This window comes from Chiloscyllium plagiosum, chromosome 39 (assembly GCF_004010195.1).
Source record: "Chiloscyllium plagiosum isolate BGI_BamShark_2017 chromosome 39, ASM401019v2, whole genome shotgun sequence".
NCBI classification, from domain to species: Eukaryota; Metazoa; Chordata; class Chondrichthyes; order Orectolobiformes; family Hemiscylliidae; genus Chiloscyllium; species Chiloscyllium plagiosum.
In genome coordinates, this window is record NC_057748.1 from 3,289,319 (window position 1) to 3,310,503 (window position 21,185).

The 21,185-nt window shown below is 47.4% G+C and overlaps 1 protein-coding gene across 1 annotated transcript in view; it reads left to right on the top strand.

The window, feature by feature from the left end:
• LOC122542114 (arf-GAP with dual PH domain-containing protein 1-like) overlaps nucleotides 1-21,185 on the top strand; it is a gene marked incomplete at its 5' end in the record, with an annotated part of 45,076 nt that overhangs the window by 10,756 nt on the left and 13,135 nt on the right. The window contains 3 exons of the mRNA XM_043679500.1: nucleotides 8,454-8,458; nucleotides 9,143-9,257; nucleotides 13,911-14,057. Coding sequence (XP_043535435.1) covers nucleotides 8,454-8,458; nucleotides 9,143-9,257; nucleotides 13,911-14,057 — 267 coding nt within the window. The remainder of the gene's footprint in view (nucleotides 1-8,453; nucleotides 8,459-9,142; nucleotides 9,258-13,910; nucleotides 14,058-21,185) is intronic.

Sequence of the window (21,185 nt, forward strand, 5' to 3'; positions counted from 1 at the left end):
CTCTCTCTCTGTCTCTGTCTCTGTCTCTCACTCTCTCTGTCTGACTCTTGCTCTCTCTCGCACGCGCTCTCTCTCTCCCCCAGCCCTATGGTCACCTGGGGCAATGGCAGCTGTGGCTTGTATTAGCATAGACAGAGGGCAATCGAAAACACAGGGCACAGAGTCAGGATAAGGGGCTGATCATGACACTCAGAGAATGGGAGGACATATCTCATTCAGAGGTAATTGCAAGTTTGTTGGAATTCCCTCTCCCTGAAGATTGCTGCATCTTCATCGTTGGAATACATTGAGGGCTGACACAGAGACTGTTTTGCCTCTCAGGGAAGCATTAGGCTGGCAGAGGGGCATCAGGTTGTGCTTAAGATCCGTGATGACCATTTCGAAAGGTGACAGTGACTCGACACTGAGATAGTCCACTCCTTCTCCTGTTCCTTCGATCCTTGGCCCCGGTCACAGGCTTTGAAGATCTGGCCGGCTATTTGGCTACGGAAGGAACCAGAACATAATCTGATCCTACGCTCGACATTGATCACTGGGCAGTGATTGGAAACAGGGCACCTTTCCCTCCTTTAACCTGTTGACTGTGGGTCGCCGACCATGGTCAAGGGAATGGTGATGAACTGGGGTCTACAGGACCACGTTTAAATCCCATCAGGAGAATTGAGAATTTTGAACTTCTTTTTGAAATCTGGAAATAAAACAGTCAGGAATCAGTAAATGTGAGCTGGGAACTGTCGGAGATCGCTTCACCAACACCTGCTCAGGAATGGAACCCTCCAGTCCAGGGCAATTGATTGGATTGCCTTCTGAGGGGGGCAAAGCAGATTTATCAAATGACTATGAGTGGCTCAGTGGTTAGCACTGCTGCCTCACAGCGCCAGAGACCCGGGTTCAATTCCCGCCTCAGGCGACCATCTCTGTGGAGTTTGCACATTCTCCCCGTGTCTGCGTGGGTTTCCTCCGGGTGCTCCGGTTTCCTCCCACAGTCCAAAGATGTGCAGATCAGGGTGAATTGGCCATGCTAAATTGTTCCATAGTGACCAGGGATGTGTAGCTTAGGTGGATTGGCCATGGGAAATGCAGGGTTACAGGGATAGAGAAGGAGGGGTGGGTCTGGATGGAATGCTTTCCAAAGGGTTAGTGTAGATCTGATGGGTCAAATGGTCTGCTTCCACACTGTAGGGATTTTATGATTACAAGTCCAAAGAGGTACATCTTAAGTAGATTGGGTCGAGATTAGAGTGGTGCTAGAATCCAAGCTCTCTCCAGGGGAGTCGCCGTTTCAGACCAGAGCCCTTCATCAGCATCAGTAGATTGGCCATGTTAAGTGTGGGGTTATGGGTACTGGGTGGGATGTTCTTCAGAGGGTCAGCGCAGACTCAATGGGCTGAATGGCCTTTCTCCTCACTCTAGAGTTTGTACGATGTACTAGAACATGGGGGCATCTCATCACCCGTTACTCAGAGCAGTGAGTGATGGGCCCAGTTAGCGATGCCTGCAGCTCAGGAGTGAAAAGTGCAAAAGCATTGGCATTCGGATCTAGAACCTTCTTCTGTGTTTGGTACAACCGCACATTGATTACAGCAACTCGGGGATCGAGAGAGGCAGAGCCTGGTGTGAGAAAGCAGCACGTTGTGAGCAGTCAGTCCAGTCCAGTCCAGTCCAGTCCAGTCCAGTCCAGTCCAGTCTCCACAGCCGACTGGCACAGCACTGTGTGTTTTGGTACTTTGAAGAAACCCGACCATTTTTAGTTGCAGTTTTTTTAGCAGCCCCAGTCTTATCAGTTAGCCAACCTGCCCTGGTGATATTGACTGAAATTAGTGCAGTTTTCATAAAGAGGAACCACTGTCCTCAGAATTACCACAGAAAATTGAGAGAGACGTATTATCTCTCTACTGCTGACTGCCTCTCCCAGGCAACAGAGTCGGTCAGACTTGTGTTTAGTTTTGATCCTATCACCAAGTCTCCAAGACAAATTTAGCTCACACTGTTTCTCTCTTTAGCAATAAGCCCCACTTACTCAAAACCACGGAGAAGTGACCTGGATGTAAAAGCTTATGGTTAGCCCTTTCCCTTGCGAAGTGAGCAAAGACTCATGGTGTGCACTTTAATAACCAAAGGCATTGAAATCTCCACTCCAGAACCGGGTTAAACTGCAGTCAGATCAGGACCACTCCCTCAGGTTCAAAGCAGAGAGCCCTTACATTTATGTAGCACCAGGGGTGTCTCAAAGTGTTTTATGACTAATGAAGTAGGCTAGGCAGTGTAGTCTCAACTTCAAATGAAGCAGCCAAACTTACTCACCGCAAACGCCAATTTGACAATGGCCCACATTTTAGTTTTGGGTTTAATGTTGACCCAAGAAACCAGAGAGATATCCTCTGCGTGGCAATAGTTGCTGCTCGATCAGAAATGTTTGGTTCCATGCCGGGAGAGTGAGCAGGGACGTGCCTAAATCTCTGGAGTACAGGGGTTTTGAGCTGTGACCTTGGGATGAAAAGAGTGACACATGACACTCCAATTTACCTGAAAACCAACAGAGAAAGATCCCAGTCCCGCCTCTCCCAGGAACTCCAGCAGTGCCCACGGGCCACAGCGGGTACACAGCAAATCCCGAGACTGGCACTGAGAAAGACATTCTGAGCTGACATCACCGAATACAGCCACTTTCAGCCAAATAATGTGCCCACTTTGCCATCCCATCACCCATTCCCAGCCACAACTGCCCAACCTCACCAATGCTGTTGATTCTCAATTTCTGTCACAGAGATACCTGTACACCGACTGGGGTTTCTCAGGGAGATACCTGTACACCGACTGGGGTTTCTCGGGGAGATACCTGTACACTGACTGGGGTTTCTCAGGGAGATACCTGTACACCAACTGGGGTACACCGACCGGTGTCTCTCCGGGAGATACCTGTACACCGACCGGTGTCTCTCCGGGAGATACCTGTACACCGACCGGTGTCTCTCCGGGAGATACCTGTACACCGACCGGTGTCTCTCCGGGAGATACCTGTACACCGACCGGTGTCTCTCCGGGAGATACCTGTACACCGACCGGTGTCTCTCCGGGAGATACCTGTACACTGACCCGGTGTCTCAGGGAGATACCTGTACACCAACTGGTGTCTCTCAGGGAGATACCTGTACACCGACTGGTGTGTCTCAGCGAGATACCTGTACACCAACTGGTGTCTCTCAGGGAGATACCTGTACACCGACCGGTGTGTCTCAGCGAGATACCTGTACACCGACTGGTGTCTCTCAGGGAGATACCTGTACACCGACTGATGTCTCTAAGGGAGATACCTGTACACCGACTGGTGTGTCTCAGGGAGATACCTTTACACCGACCGGTGTGTCTCTAAGGGAGATACCTGTACACCGACCGGTGTGTCTCAGGGAGATAACTGTACACCGACTGGTGTCTCTCAGGGAGATACCTGTACACCGACTGGTGTCTCTAAGGGAGATACCTGTACACCGACTGGTGTCTCTAAGGGAGATACCTGTACACCGACCAGTGTGTCTCAGGGAGATACCTGTACACCGACTGGTGTCTCTCCGGGAGATACCTGTACACCGACCGGTGTCTCTCAGGGAGATACCTGTACACCGACTGGTGTCTCTCCAGGAGATACCTGTACACCGACCGGTGTCTCTCCGGGAGATACCTGTACACTGACCCGGTGTCTCAGGGAGATACCTGTACACCGACCGGTGTGTCTCTAAGGGAGATACCTGTACACCGACCGGTGTCTCTCAGGGAGATACCTGTACACCGACCGGTGTGTCTCAGGGAGATACCTGTACACCGACCGGTGTGTCTCAGAGAGATACCTGTACACCGACCGGTGTGTCTCAGGGAGATACCTGTACACCGACTGGGGTTTCTCAGGGAGATACCTGTACACCGACTGGTGTCTCGCAGGGAGATACCTGTACACCGACCGGTGTGTCTCAGAGAGATACCTGTACACCGACTGGGGTTTCTCAGGGAGATACCTGTACACCGACTGGGGTTTCTCAGGGAGATACCTGTACACCGACTGGTGTCTCTCAGGGAGATACCTGTACACCGACCGGTGTGTCTCGCAGGGAGATACCTGTACACCGACCGGTGTGTCTCTCAGGGAGATACCTGTACACCGACCGGTGTGTCTCAGGGAGATACCTGTACACCGACTGGTGTCTCGCAGGGAGATACCTGTACACCGACTGGTGTCTCTCAGGGAGATACCTGTACACCGACTGGTGTCTCAGCGAGATATCTGTACACCGACTGGTGTCTCTCAGGGAGATACCTGTACACCGACTGGTGTCTCTCAGGGAGATACCTGTACACCGACTGGTGTCTCAGCGAGATATCTCTACACCGACTGGTGTCTCTCAGCGAGATACCTGTACAGTGACCGGTGTCTCTCAGCGAAATACCTGTACACCGACCGGTGTCTCTCAGCGAGATACCTGTACACCGACTGGTGTCTCTCGGAGATATCTCTTATCCTGTCTTTGCTCCTACATTTCCAGTCTCACAGCCTTTAACTGATGATAGTTTGCCTCGGACCCAGAGGCAATGGGAGGGTTGGGTGGTGTAGAGAAACGATCAGTAGAACTAGCAATAAAGTGGTAAATCTGTGTGCAGCAGGTTTTTATACAGTGGCCTGATGTTAGCAAAGGCACTGGTGTGTGAAATGCCCAGGATTTGCAATCCCGCCAGACAAACGTCCTCTCAGGGAATTTTGGGATTCTGTTCCTTTTTGTGGAAACTGCTCAGGTTGAAGTGAACTCAAGTTGACAGTGAGGCTCCCTTCATTCTTTGACAGATTAAAACGTGCTTCAGGCAAGAGCCAACAGCTGCTCAGGTAGCAGTCAGTGCAAGCTCAGGGTGTGGCAAATTCTTCCCAACCTCCAGGTTTTGAACAAAAAAGGAAGGTGTTTTGGAATTTCTCCTGGGTTTTATCTGCATGGTTAAACCACAGATGTATAGCACTAGAATTTCCATTCCTCCCAGTCATAGAGTCATACAGAATGGAAACAGAGCCTTTACTCCAACTCGTCTGTGCTGACTAGGATCCGCAACATCTTGATCGTCTCTTTAGTTAAAGTTGGATTCTGTACAATTTGCGTGGGCCTTCTCTGGGTGCTCTGGTTTCCTCCCACAGTTCAAAGCTTTGCAGGTTAGGGTGGGTTAGCCATGGGAAATTTCCCCATAGTGTTCAAAGATGCGCAGGTTAGGGTGGGCTAGCTTTGGGAAATTGCCCCATAGTGTCCAGGGATGTGCAGGGCTGGGTGGGTTAGCCAAGATAATGACCCCGTGTGAGCTTACAGGCATGGGACGAGTCTGGATGGGATGCTCTCTGGAGGGTTAGTGCAGACTCGATTGGCCGAATGGCGTCTTTCTGCATTGTAAAGATTCTATAGTATTACGATATGCACTATTTGACACCTTCACTGAATCCCCACTGTCAACAAAGGTATTGAGGGAACCAAGGCAAATACATTAAGCTAATTTACAGTGATTGTCTTGAATGGTGGAACAGGCATGAGGGGCTGAATGGCTTACTCCTCCTCCCATTTGTTCTATTCTAGAGTGTTAATATAGGTGGTGTGATAACTCCTGGAATAAAAGTTTGTGTTGACCCTCTGACTCGAACGTGCAACCATCCATGAGAATCTCGGAGGCATGGTTAGTGAGTTTACGGATGACACCAAAATTAATACCATAGTGGACAGTGAACAAAGTTACCTAAGAGTGTAGTGGGATCTTGATCAATTGGGCCAGTGGGCTGAGGAATGGCAGATGGAGTTTAATTTAGATTTTTTAAAATGCAACATCTTTATTTAAGACAAACTAGGGTAGAACTTACACAGTAAATGGTAGGGCCCTGGGGAGTTTTCTGACACCGCCCTCGGGGTGCAGATGTATAGTTCCTTGAAAGTGGTGTCACAGGTAGACAGGGTGGCGAAGAAGGTGTTTGGCATGCTTTCCTTCATCAGTCAGATCATTTAGTATCGGAGTTGTGACATTATGTTACAGCTGTACAAGTCATTGGTAAGGCCACATTTGCAGTACTGTTACAGCAGGATATAGAGAGGCTGCAGAGCTGGGCAGAAAGGTGGCAAATGGAATTTAATGTAGCTAAGTGTGAGGTGATTCACTTTGGGAAGAATAACAAAAAGATGGTGTACTGGGCTAATGGTCGGATACTTGTTAGTGTGGATGAGCAGAGGGATCTTGGTGTCCATGTACACAGATCTCTGAAAGTTGCCACCCAGGTAAATAGTGCGGTGAGGAAGGCATATGGCGTACTGGCTTTTATTGGTAGAGGAATTGAGTTCCGGAGTCCTGAGGTCATGATGCAGTTGTATAAGACTCTGGTGCGGCCGCATCTGGAATATTGTGTGCAGTTTTGGTCGCCATATTATAGGAAGGATGTGGAGGCACTGGAACGGTTGCAGAGGAGGTTTACCAGGATGTTGCCTGGTATGGAAGGAAGATCGTATGAGGAAAGACTGAGACACTTGGGGCTGTTTTCATTAGAGAAAGGAAGGTTTAGGGGTGACTTGATTGAGGTGTACAAGATGATTAGGGGGTTAGATAGGGTTGACAGTGTGAACCTTTTCCCGCGTATGGAGTCGGGTATTACAAGGGGGCATAGCTTTAAATTAAGGGGGGGGTAGATATAGGACTGAAGTTAGGGGTAGGTTCTTCACTCAGCGAGTCGTGAGTTCATGGAATGCCCTGCCAGTATGGTGGACTCTCCCTCTTTATGGGCATTTAAGCGGGCATTGGATAGGTATATGGAGGATAGTGGGTTAGTATAGGTTAGGTGGGCTTGGATCGGCGCAACAGCGAGGGCCAAAGGGCCTGTACTGCGCTGTATTCTTCTATGTTCTATGTTCTATTTAAAAGACATTTGGACAAGTATGTTCGGGGGATATGGGCCAAACGCAGGCAAATAGGACCAGTTCAGTTTAGGAAACCTGGTCCACAAGGACACGTTGGGCTGAAGAGGCTGTTTCCATGCTTTATGTCTCTGTCTCTATCCAAATCAAACTGACAATGTCAACAAGGGCATTTAATAGAAACAGAATATAGGAGTAGGAGTAGGCCACTAGGCCTTTCAAGCCTGCTCTGCCAATTGATATGATCATGGCTGGTCATCCAACTCACTGCTCTGTTCCTTCCCATATCCTTTGATCCCTTTAGTCCTAATAACTATATCTACATCTTACTTGAAAATCTTCAACATTTTGGCCTCAAGTTCTTGGGGCAGAGAATTCCACAATCTCACCACTCTCTGGGTGAAGAAGTTCCTCCTCGTCTCTGGCCTAAGGGACCTATCCATTATCCTTACTCTGTGACCCAGTCATCAAAAACAGCCTTCCTGCACCTTCTTGTAGAAAGTTCTTAGCTTATCACTTTAAATGTGTCTAATCACAAGTGCTTCAATCCAGTTCAAAATACTCCAGGCAGACCAAGTTTGTAAAGATGGACTTATATAGAACACAGCTTGCACTTATGTCGCACCTTTACACTACTGTGACTACTTTGGTACATTAATCAAACATTGTCACTAAGTCAAAGGAAGTGTTAAGAGGCCTGCCATAATCTGCATCAAAGTGGTTGCCTTTTAAAGAAAGGGTGAGGTGGGAAGTTTTGGGATGGAATCCCAGAGTTTAGGTGCACGATGGCTGAAGGCACAACTAACTGAAATCCTAATGCTGTTGGTTCCATAATTTTCACTTGTTGGCAGCAGATAGCTAGAAAGTATTTTTGATATTATGTAATCTTGAGTAAATTATTGGTACACAAGTTCAGGGAAAGTTTTCAATTAAATAAGCCACTCCAATCTCCAGTAAATCAAATTAAAATGGTATGTTGCATCATAGTGAAGGAACTTAAAACTGTTGTACGAATGAAAGGAAGAAGCTGGAGGTAAAATGGCTGAATTCTATCCTATTTATGAGCATGTCAGAAATCACTTGACAACTATGGGCAGCACGGTGGCTCAGTGGTTAGCACTGCTGTCTCACACACCAGGGTCCCAAGTTTGATTCCAGCCTTGGGCGACTGTCTGTGTGGAGTCTGCACATTCTCCCCGTGTCTGCGTGGGTTTCCTTCGGGTGCTCCAGTTTCCTCCCACAATCCAAAGATGTGCAGGTCAGGTGAATTGGCCATGCTAAATTGCCCGTAGTGTTAGGTGCATTAGTCAGAGGGAAATGGGTCTGCAGGAGTCCTTCGGAGGCTCGGTGTGGACTTGTTGGGCTGAAGGGCCTGTTTCCACACAGTAGGGAATCTAATCTAAACAGATAACTGGATAACGAGACTTCTAAGTTGTTAGGACTAGTTGGAGCAAAGACTCTGTTTCCATGTTGTGTGACTCTATCCTTGGGGTTACCATTGACCAGAAACTCAACTGGACTCACCACTTAAACACAGTGGCTACGAGAGCAGGTCAGATACTAGGGATTCTGTGGCAAGTAACTCAGCTCCTCACATCCCAAGTCTACCCACCATCTACAAGGCACAAGTCAGGAGTGTGATGGAATACTCCCTGCTTGCCTGGGTGCAGCTCCAACAATACACAAGAAGGTCACCATCCAGGACAAAGCAGCTGCTTAGTTGGCACCACATCTACAAACAGTCAATCCCTCCACCACTGGTGCTCAGTAGCAGCAGTGCGGACTATCTACAAGAAGCACTGCAGAAATTCAGCAAAGATCCTCAGACAGCACCTTCCAAACACACGACCACTTCCATCTAGAAGGACCAGGGCAGCAGGTACTTGGGAACACCACCCCCTGCAAGTTCCCCTCCAAGCCATTCAGCACCCTGACTTGGAAACTTATCGCCATGCCTTCACTGTCGCTGGATCAAAATCCTAGAATTCCCCCCCTACTGGCATTGCGGGTCTACCTCTAGCACGTGGACTGCAGCAGTTCAAGAAGGCAGCTCACCCCCAACTTCCCAAGGGGCAACTAGGAATGGGCAACAAATGCTGGCCCAGCCAGTGACACCCACATCCCACAAATGAATTTTTAAAAAAACCTCCACATATACACAGGTGCCTTAGTCTCACAATACAATTGTTGTATTAAATAACCTGTTGTTTCCATGTGTTTTCTCCCTTAGGCTACAGAGAAGGGTTTCTATGGAAACGTGGCCGAGATAACGGGCAGTTCCTGAACAGGAAGTTTGTCCTGTCGGAGGCTGATGGGAATCTGAAATATTTCACCAAGCACGATGTAGGTCTAACGTTGTTCTGGACTTATTTTCACTCGGTTGTCAGCTCTGTAATGGTTCAGACAGACCTGTGAAGCCAATGAGCCTTAGCAACAGTCAGAAAGCAGCTCAACACAACCTTTCAGCCTGGACAGTGGGAATAGGTGCTGGGGTAGGGGGGCTTGGGGGGCAGTTCGACTTGAAAGTTTGGGGGCCACAATATTTGAGACATGGCGGTTCCAACAGAGCGAGTGTTACACAAGGAGGCAGCTTGTGATCTTGCATTTTCTGTTTTTCAAACTTTGGGTGTGGCCTAAATAACTCAACCTTGAAATTTGGCTCCAGCAACAATTAAAAACAAGGCATCATGTGGTCTTTCTTGAAAAGCAAACACAAGGTCTCGTCATAATTTTCTCCACCACTGCCTCTCGCCCGTACTTACAGACCTTCCTCCCCAACTCATACAGTTCCTCCACATTTCCCGCTGCAGATTCCTTCCTACCTCCTCCCCCCCCCCCCCCCCCCCCCACCCCGTGATCCTACAGTTCCATCAGTGGGATCTCCACAGTGTTCCAGATGTGTGTGGGTCACAGTGGGATACAGTTAGGGAACTCTGTGACTCACAAAAATACACACACTCTCTCTGTCTCTCTCTCTCTCTCCCTCCCTCTCTCACACATACACACACTCTCACACTCTGTCTCACACACACACAGTGCTCAGTGCGGGATCTGTTTGAATAGAAAGCAGGAGGATTTTATATTGACCGCACAAAACTAGCTCAGTGGTTAGCACTGCTGCCTCAGCGCCAGGGACCCGGGTTCGATTCCAGCCTCGGGTGACTGTCTGTGTGGAGTTTGCACATTCTCCCCGTGTCTGCGCGGGTTTCCTCCAGGTGCTCTGGTTTCCTCCCACAATCCAGAGGTTAGGGTGGATTGGCCATGCTAAGTTACCCATGGTGTCCAGGGATGTGCAAGCAGGGTGCATTAGCCATGGGAAATGCAGGGTTAGAGGGATAGGATGGGTCTGGGTGGGATGCTCTTTGGAGAGTCGGTGTGGACCAATGGGCTGAATGACCTCTCTCTGCACTGTAAGGATTCTATGATTCTCTATGAAAACAATCATCACCCAGATCCCACAAAATAGTTTCAACCCAAAAGTTATGAAAGCGCCAGAGACCCGGGTTCATTTCCCGCCTCAGGTGACTGACTGTGTGGAGTTTGCACGTTCTCCCCGTGTCTGCGTGGGTTTCCTCCGGGTGCTCCGGTTTCCTCCCACCATCCAAAAGATGTGCAGGGTCAGGTGAATTGGCCATACTAAATTGCCCGTAGTGTTAGGTAAGGGGTAAATGTAGGGGTTTGGGTGGGTTTCGCTTCGGCGGGTTGGTGTGGACTTGTTGGGCCGAAAGGCCTGTTTCCATACTGTAATCTAATCTAATCTAATAATTGGTGAGGGCATATATGGCGGCAGCAAATTCTGGACATCGAACATAGAAAATTACAACACAGAACAGGCCCTTAGGCCCACGATGTTGTGCCGAGATTTAATCCTAATGTCGAATATAGTAACTTAACCTATGCACCCCTCAACTTACTGCTATCCATATGCATGTCCAGCAGTAGCTTCAATGTCCGCAATGGCTCTGCTTCCACCAACACAGCTGGCAATGTAGTCCATACATTCACAACTCTGTGCATAAAGAACCTACCTCTGATGTCTCCTTTATACCTTCCTCCTAATATCTTCAAACTATGACTTCTTGTACCAGTCAATCTTGCCCTGGGGAAAAGTCTCTGGCTATTGATACTATCTATTCCTCTCATTATTTTGTACACCTTGATCAGGTCTCCTCTCTTCCTCCTTTTCTCCAGAGAGAAAAGTCTGAGCTTATTCAACTTCTCTTCATAAGGCAAGCCCTCCAGTCCAGGCAGCATCCTGGTAAACCTTCTTTGTACCTTCTCCAAAGCCTCTGTATCTTTCCTATAGTAGGGCGACCAGAACTGGACACAATATTGCAAATATCCCAGAATCCTCTGGTTATGGTTCAGGTCCTGACCAAATAGTCCAGGCTGACCCTCGCAGTGTCATCCTGAGGGAGTGCAGTGCTCTCAGATTGTGCACACCTTTACATGTTAAACCAAGGCTCTGCAGGTGACTATCTCAGGTGAATATAAAATATCCTCTGGCCAGTGGCTCAAAGGAGCTCCATCTCTGAAATTCTGTGTTTATCCTTAAATCAACTAAAAACAAGCCCCTCGCCATTCCCCCATCGCTGTGTGAGGGAGTTCCCTGTGTGTAAATTGGTTGCCCTGTTTCCTACGGTGACTCCGAAGGGAGATGGTGGCTGCTCATCCAGGTGCCGGGATTATTTCTCTGTGGACATGATCAGTGCAACTAAATCTGGATACAAATTGTTGTGAAAATCCATCGGTGCCCCTTTACAGAGAAAATCCTTACCTGGTCTACCCAGTATGTGTGACTCCAGACCCAAAGCAATGTGGTTGACTCTTCTCTGCCCTCTGAAATGGCCATTCAGTTCAGAGACAAGCAATAGATATTGGCCTTGCCATCACTGCCCACATCCCCTTGAGGAATAAAACAGAGAGATTCATAGAATCATGCAATACAGAGACCCTTAGGCCCATGCCAAAAATACACTCCTACCCACACTAGATCCGTAGCCGTGGAAACAGAATCCCAACAGTGTGGAAACAGGCTCTTCAGCCCATCAAGTCCACACCAACTCTCCAAAGGGTATCCCATCCAAACCCATTTCCCTACCCTGTTACTTACATTGACCCCTGACTAATACACCTAACCTATATATCCCTGAGCTGAAAATGTGTTGCTGGAAAAGCGCAGCAGGTCAGGCAGCATCCAGGGACGGAGCACCCAGAGGAAATCCACGCAGACACAGGGAGAATGTACAAACTCCACACAGACAGTCACCTGAGAGTGGAATTGAACTCAGGTCCCTCGAGCTGTGAGACAGCAGTGCTAACCACTGAGCCGCCGTGCCGCCCTGAGTCGTAGAAATGTACAGCACAGAAACAGACCCATTACTCCAACTCATCCATGCCCCCCAGATATCCTAAATTAATCTAGCCTCATTTGCCAGCATTTGGCCCATATCCCTCCAAACCCTTCCTATTCATGTATCCCTCTAGATGCTTTTTAAATGCTGTAATTGTAGCAGCCTCCACCACTTCCTCTGGCAGCTCATTCCATACACTCACCACCCTCTGTGTGAAAATATTGAGACTTGAAAATTAAGGAGTGACACTTCAGTTGCACGTCCAAGTACTTTCTAAAGGTTGGGAGGTTTCAACCCCTCTCCCAGGCAGTTCAATCCAGACGCCACCCCCCCAACACCCTCTGGGTGAAAAAGACTTTCATCAAATTCCCTCTAAATCTTTTGCCTTTGACTTTAAAAGTGTGCCATGTTCCCAACATTCAGACTAAGATGGGAGAGACGAAAGGGGGGGGGGTGCAGTGGAGGGAGGGAAGAAACAACATTGCAAACGTGGAATGGTCTGTGAGCTCCTGAGGTCACGAAGGACGGTGTAGCAACAGACATTCTTCCTTTCCTCCTGAGCTAGCTCCAAGGTCATATTGCTTTTACTGCCTTCAGTATTTAGAAGGAGAAAATCTCAAGTTGCAGTTCCTGAAACTGATGTGTGAAGGAGGACAGATATGGGAAATGACATCACCTGGCCCAATTATAGCAACTATTACCAGCACTGTCTCCATCTTGTTCTGGATTTGGTCATCCCTTATTTACTCTCTCCATGACGCCACAACAACATTTCACAAACCAGCCTCGAGACAAAAAAAACCAGACTCGGAGAATTGCTTGGTGTTACGGAGCTGAAACCCTGCACAAAGCTCCATCTCTTGCAATCGGCATAATTGGGACGGAGGAAAGCCACATAAAAGGGAACACTGATTTGCACAACAGTTAACGGACTCAACTGCACCTTCCTCCTCTCCTCATGCTGTGTAAATTGGAACTCCGGTTCAAATCCCACCACGACAGATGGTGGAATTTGAATTCAATATAAATCTGGAATTAAGAGTTTAGTAGAGTCATAGAGATGTACAGCATGGAAACAGACCCTTCGGTCCAACTCGTCCATGCCGACCAGATATCCCAACCCAATCTAGTCCCATAATCCATTGTCGATTGTTACAAAAAAACCATCCGGTTCATTAATGTCCTTCAGGGAAGGAAACTGCCATCCTTACCTGGTCTGGCCTACATGTGACTCCAGACCCACAGTAATGGGGTTGACTCTTAAACCGCCCTCTGGCCAATTAGGGATGGGCAATAAAGGCTGGCCTGGCCAGTGATGCCCTCATCTTGTGAATGAATAAAAGCAAAATTGGTGTTCCCTTTCAAAGATTGGATCCAGTTCTGATGAGTGTAAAATGAAAAGCCCCTGTCACTGTCTAGAAAATATTTAAATTGGACATCACTAGGATAGATTGGTCCCAGAGGTAGGTTTTGAGGGGTTGGAAGTGGTCATGGAAATTGGGAAAATTATGCATGCATAATGAACCATTGACGGTGAACGCATCAGTTGTGGCTAATATTTAATTTGCCAACAAAGTGGAGAATGATGTTCTCCTCTCTCTCTCATTTTTTCCCTCTCCCTCTCTCTCTCTCTCTTTCTTAGGCTAAAGAGCCCAAGGCCGTGATTAAAGTGGACAATATCAATGCAACCTTCCAACCAACCAAGATTGGGAATCCCAATGGCCTTCAGATCACCTACCTGAAAGACAACAGCACTCGGAATATTTTCCTCTACCATGAAGAGGAAAAGGTGAGGCTGACAGGTGTGAAGATAATAACTCAATGCCAATAGTTCATGGTGTGGCTGTGAGTTTGAGTTTGCGTATCCGTAACTTATGTCCCCGTTCTAAATCGGGTGAAGTGGCCTGAGATGTCGATGTGGATAAGGTTTGCAAAGCAATCAGCAACAACGCCTATTTATTTAGCACCTTTAAAATTGTTTACCATCCCAAGGTGCTTCCCTGTGGAATGAAAGTGGGCTTCAAGCCAATGAGGGAGGGATGACCAAAATCTCGGTCAAAGACCTGAATTTTAAACAGGGCCATAAAGAGGGAAGCAGTGAGGTTTAGGAGGGTAATTTCAAAGGCTTAGGGACTAGACAGCTTAAGGTGTGATCATCATTGGTCAGGCAAAGAGAACAGTGATGTCAAAATAGGCCAGAGTCGTAGAAACATTGACAGTAGGAGCAGGAGTAGGCTATTTGGCCCCTTGAGCCTGTACCTCCACTCAATCTGATCATGGCTGATCATTGAGCTCAATACTCTAATCCCACCCTCCCCTCAGATCCCTTGATCCCTTTAGCCAATAAAGCTACATATGCCTCCTTCTTGAAAACACATTGGTTTGGCCTCAACTGCTTCCTGTGGCAGTGAATTCCATGGACCCACCACTCTCTGGGTGAAGATATTTCACCTCATCTCAGCCATAAACTCACAGTGTCCAACAGCATAAAAGGAGACACTTTGGTCCAACTTGTCTGTGCTGACCAAGTTTCCAAAACTGAACTAGTGTCCCATTTGCCTGCATTTGGCCCATATCCCTCTAAACCTTTCCCATTCATATACCAGTCCAAATGTCTTTTAAACATTGTAACTGTACCTCCATCCACCACTTCCTCTGGTGATTCATTCCACACGTGAACCACCCTCTGTGTGAAAAAGTTACTCCCACCTTAAAAATATGCCCTCTAGTTTTGAGCTCCCCCACCTTAGAGTAATGACCTTATTCACCTTGTTATGGCCCTTGTTATTTTATAAACCTCTGTAAGGTCACGCCTCAACCTCCTATGCTCCAGTGAAAAACATCACAGCCTGTCCAACCTCTCTTTACAACTCAAACCCTCCACTCTTAAGAGATTCCCTCTTTATCCTAAAATTATGACCCCTCATACCGAACATGGTGCAGTCAGGGAATGGAGGGCAGTAGGGAGGGATTGTAGGGGAGGAGGAAATGACAGAGACAGACGAGGGAAAGGCAATGCAGGGAGAGAAAAATACAAGGAGGAAAACCGTTCGTTGGAGACTATGTAAGCAAAGGTAAATCAGCAAGAACTGGAATGATGAGTGAGTGAGACAGGACTAAAGGAAGACAATGTCAGCTCAGCTGAGCTTCAGCAAAAATATGTCTCTAATTTTCCTCAGTAATTGAAAAGGAAGTGGTGAGGCTTAATATATTAATTGGAATTTTGTGCTAATTGGGCTCAATTTGCATCAACAAATTAGGTCCATTTAGAAAACAAAGTTAAAGGCAATCCTCTGGGAGCAGTTGTGATGAATATTAAGTACAGAAATGAATTCATCCCACATAGTCCTCATTTAATGAATCTCTCATGCCTCTTAGAATCCCTGCAATTAAATTTAATCACATTTCTCTTCTTCTCCCTCTCCCCATGTACATCTCTGGATATAGATGTACCTTCATACACATGCAAATGAATGTTAGCATGAATTAGAATATAGAATCCCGACAGTGTGGAAGCAGGCCATTCAACCCACTGAGTCCACACCGACTCTCCGAAGAGCATCCCACCCAGACCCACCCCCTACCCAATCCAAATGACCCTGCATTTCCCATGGCTAACCCACCCAGCCTGCATGTCCCTGGACACTATGGGGAATTTAGCATGGCCAATTCACTTAACCTGCAGATCTTTGGATTGTGGGAGGAAACCGGAGCAAACCCACACACAGACACAGGGAGAATGTGCAAACTCCACGCAGATAATCACCCGAGGCTGGATCGAACCCGGGTCCCTGGTGCTGTGAGGCCACAGTGCTAACCACTAAGCCCATTAATTGGACTCAGTTTTTTGGTTCTGTTCTGTATTTCCTTCATATGTTCATGTATCTAATATGTTCCTCACAAACTTAAAATATACATAGAAACACCCAAAATAGGTGCCGAAGTAGACCATTTGGCCCATCGAACCGTGCTCTCCTATTCAGTACCATCGTGGCTGATCTGTTTCTGTTCTGAATTCCACATTCCCATCTCATTCTCAAGAACCCTTAATTCCCTTCCTCACACAAATCTATCCACATCTGCCTCAAGAATATTGAGTCACCTTGCCTCTACCTCCTTCTGAGGCAGAGTTCCAAAGTCTCACAGTCCTCTGAGAAAACATATTCTCTTTATCTCTGTCCTTAAAGGGCAATCTCTGACATTAAGTCAGTGCCCCCCTAGTTCTGGACTGACTCAGGAGAGGACACATCCTTTCACCCTTCACTTTGTCAACACCATCCACCATCTGTTACTCCTCCTTCCAGTGGGAACCAGCCCTGCCTTCCCAATCTATCATCCAATCACGGAATCCCTACAGGGTGTAAGCAGGCCATTCATCTCATCCAGTCCACACCAATCTTCCGCATCCCATCCTTCTGTAAATCTGGACCACCCCCCATGAGGGGCCTCATGGTTCCGCGATCGGTCAAATAAACACTAGCAGCTCGGTCTCTTTTAGCAAGTTTTAACAATGTATTACGATGCTGGGCATAGATTTCCAGCAACACGGGGTTAAGCACCTGTGTGTACTCTGGGAAAGCTGCGCACAATCTTAAAACACAGACTTTTATAGGTCTCTTAACAAACAGAACAGCCTTAATTGCAAAATTAATCCAATAAAATGAAATGATTTGACCAATAGACATAAAATTGAGCCATTGATTTTTCCTGGGAACTGACTTGTTTTGCACTTCTTTATCTCCTGGACACCTAATTTCCAAGGTCAATTTAGAATACTTTAATAATGTCATATCTTACTTAGTTAATTCATACTATGAACAGGGCATTGTTTGTTAATCTCTTTCAATAAATTCAGGAATGCAGTTTTCAGCAGGGTTAGATGCCATTGCTCCTGGAAGCCATCTTGCTACGTTATTTTATGTTACTTGCATTAAGAAGCCATTTTTTAGTTAGTAAAGTCATGCATTAAATGGTTGCTCCTGACACCAGCCTAAATCCAAATTTTAGATCCTCACCTCTACCCTAGCCATGTAATCGTGCACATCCCCTCGGCAATTTAACATGGCTAATCCACCAAATCAACTTGAATCTTTCTCAACCAATTTCATGCCATCACACTTGGGCTAAACCTTTCACTACAATCAATGGTAAATGAACTTACTCTTATAACACAACCCACTCCATTTATTTGATTTTGTAAATCTTCTCTGAACTGCCTCCAATGCATTTAGATCCTTCATTAAATAAGGATGGCTAAAACCGCACACACTATTCAAAATGTGGTCTCCCCAATGCCCTGTATAACTGAGGCATAGCCTCCTTGATGTTACATTCAATGCTTCCCATAATGAAGGAAAACATCCCATTAATCTTCTTTATCACCAGCTGGACTTACAGACTAACACTTTGTGAATCATACGCTGGAACTCCCAGATGCCTCTGCATTTTAGAATTCTGCAGTTGATTTCCAAGAGGGGCATGGATAAAGTAAATAGCAAAGATCTTTTCTTTAGGGTGGGGCAGTTCAAAACTAGAAGACATAGGTTTTTTAGATTAGATTCCCTACAATGTGGAAACAGGCCCTTCGGCCCAATAAATCCATACTGACCCTCCGAAGAGCAACCCACCCAAACCCCTTTTCCCTCTGACTAATGCACCTAACACTGTAGGAAATTTAGCATGGCCAATTCATCCTAACCTGCACATCTTTGGACTGTGGGAAGAAACAGGAGCAAATCCATTCAGACACGAGGAGAATGTGCAAACTCCACACAGAGAGTCGCCCGAGGCTGGAATCGAGCCTGAGACCCTGGTGCTGTGGAGAGAGGGGAAAGATTTGAAAGGGACGTGAGATGCATCTTTTTCACACAGAGGGTGACATATATATTGGAATGAGCTGCCAGAGGAAGTGGTAGATGCAGATACAATTATATTTAAAAGACATCTGGACTGAAAGGAAAGGTTTAGAGGGATATGGGCCAAATGTAGGAAAATAGGACGAGTTCAGTTGGGAAACCTGGTCAGTATGGACAAGTTGGGCCGAAGGGCCTGTTTCTGTGCTGGATGAGTCTATGATATATTTGTCTTCTCAGAAATAGTGGAATCTGTTTGATACTTAAATGAATCGATTCTCGCTCAGAGTCTCCGTGCACTCGATTAATCACTTGTTACTGCAATGCTAATTGTACCAATCCAATTTAACTCTAATCCCTTTACGTGCAGGGTTTATCCACTGGATGCGCTGATAACCCGAAGCAGTTTATCACATTATCCTATTCTTTGGAAGTCTGAAAAGACAGAATCCCGCCCCCTCTCAGCATTTTTTTTAACCTGTGAGAACATGCCCAATTTATATAATCACTCCTCAAAAAACCCAACGCTGTGTCTCACACAGTTTTGAAATTTGTCTGTCTGAAGGGCAGGTACAATTCCAGCAGCAGTTTCCAGAGCTTGGAACAGGATTCTGCTTGTATGATAGAGACATGAGTAATTACAGCTGCCTCATTCAATGTACAGCGCTGCTGTGGAAATTAGAGGGACAAGAAACTACATGTTCTCTCAGGAAACTGAAATAGCCAGGCAGGAGGCTGGGAGAACGCAGCAGGCCCGGCAGCAGCAGGAGGTGGAGAAGTCGACGCTTCGGGTGTACCCCTTCTTCCAGGACTGGGGGTGGGTGTGCACTTAAAGGGATTAGAGTTAAATTGGATTGGTACAATCAGCATTCCAGTAACAAGTGATTAATCGAGTGCACGGAGACTCTGAGGGAGAATCGATTCATTTAAGTATCAAACTGATTCCACTATTTCTGAGAAGACAAATATATCATTGACTCTTCCAGCACAGAAACAGGCCCTTCGGTCCAACTCGTCCATACTGACCAGGTTTCCCAACTGAACTCGTCCTATTTTCCTACATTTGGCCCATATCCTTCTAAACCTTTCCTTTCAGTCCAGATGTCTTTCAAATGTAATTGTATCTGCATCTACCGCTTCCTCTGGCAGCTCATTCCAATATATATGTCACCCTCTGTGTGAAAAAGATGCATCTCACGTCCCTTTCAAATCCTTCCCCTCTCACCACAGCACCAGGGTCTCAGGCTCGATTCCAGCCTCGGGCAACTGTCTGTGTGGAGTTTGCACATTCTCCCTGTGTCTGTTTGGGTGTGCTCCGGTTTCCTCCCACAGTCCAAAGATGTGCAGGTTAGGATGAATTGGCCATGCTAAATTTCCCATAATGTTAGGTACATTAGTCAGAGGGAAAAGGGGTTTGGGTGGGTTGCTTTTCGGAGGGTTGGTGTGGACTTATTGGGCCGAAGGGCCTGTTTCCACACTGTAGGGAATCTAATCTAAAAAACCTATGCCTTCTAGTTTTGAACTGCCCCACCCTAAAGAAAAGATCTTTGCTACTTACTTTATCCATGCCCCTCTTGGAAATCAACTGCAGAATTCTAAAATGCAGAGGGATCTGGGAGTTCCAGCGTATGATTCACAAAGTGTTAGTCTGTAAGTCCAGCTGGTGATAAAGAAGATTAATGGGATGTTTCCCTTCATTATGGGAAGCATTGAATGTAACATCAAGGAGGCTATGCTTCAGTTATACAGGGCATTGGGGAGACCACATTTTGAATAGTGTGTGCGGTTTTAGCCATCCTTCTTCAGGACTGGGGTGGGTGTGGGAGGAGCTGTTTTAGCCATCCTTCTTCAGGACTGGGGTGGGTGTGGGAGGAGCTGCAGATAAAGGGGGTGGTGGGGACAGGATGGTGAGGTGGGAATAGGTGAAGACAGGCAGAGGGTACGACCTGGTTGGTCAATGGGAGGAATGAATCTGGTTGGTGGCTGGGAGCAGAGGAAGGAATGGGGAGGGGCTGGGAAGGGAGTTGACAGTGTGGGAGGGAGGGAGGTTATTTGCAATTGGAGAACTCAATGTTGAGTCCTCCCGGCTGTAGGTTGCCCAGGTGGAAGGTGAGGTGTTGTTCCTTCAATCTGTGGCGTGGTATGGCAATGGAGGAGGCCAAGGATGGTCGTGTTGGAAAGAGAGTGGGAAGGGGAATTGAAATGGGTGGTGACTGGGAGGTCCGGTTGGCCCCTGCGGGCCTGGCTGAGATGCAAAGTTTATGTTCGGTCTCCCCAATGTAGAGAAGACCACATTGGGAGCACCTGATGCAGTAAACTAGGTTGGAGGAGAGGCACCTGGAAGGAGTGTTTGAGGCCCTGGATGGAGGTGAGGGGGGTGGTGTACGGCAGGTTTTGCATCTTTTCCGGTTACAGGGGAAGGTACAGGAAGGTACCTGGGGGCTGGGCTGGGGTTGGGGGGGAGGTGGTGCAGGTGGTTGGTTGGGAGATTGGCGCAACCCAGGACTGTCAAAGGCAACCTCTTAGGAAACTGTACAACCTTTGGGCAGTGTGAGAGGAAAGAGCTGGTGGATCCAGCAGAAAGAAAAGAAAGGAAGGGAAGAAAGAACGAGAGGAGGAAAGGAAAGAAAGAAAGAAAGGAGGGAGGGAGGGAGGGAGGGACTGGGAGGTGAAGAAGGACAGGCAATCAGTTCAACCTCGTAGTGAGCTCCGGACTCTCCGTTCCAGTTCACGCCACTTGGCTCCTGAGCTTCCAGCTGAGTCTTGGCCTGGAGTCACACCAAGTCCCGTTCAATCCCTGTGGGGAGCTGACCTCTGCCAGATTCCAATCCACCAACACCTCGATATCTAAATGGCTCCTCCTCATCTTCAGATCCTCAGCCTTGCCAACACTCACCCACCCGGCACCCTCTCCCCGGAAGCCCAGATTCAGGCCCCATCAATCTTCACTGCTCAGGAATCAGTCCGTCCACACACAGACACAGACACACATACAGACACACATACACACACGCAGACACACACACTCACATACACACGCAGACACACACACTCACACACAGACA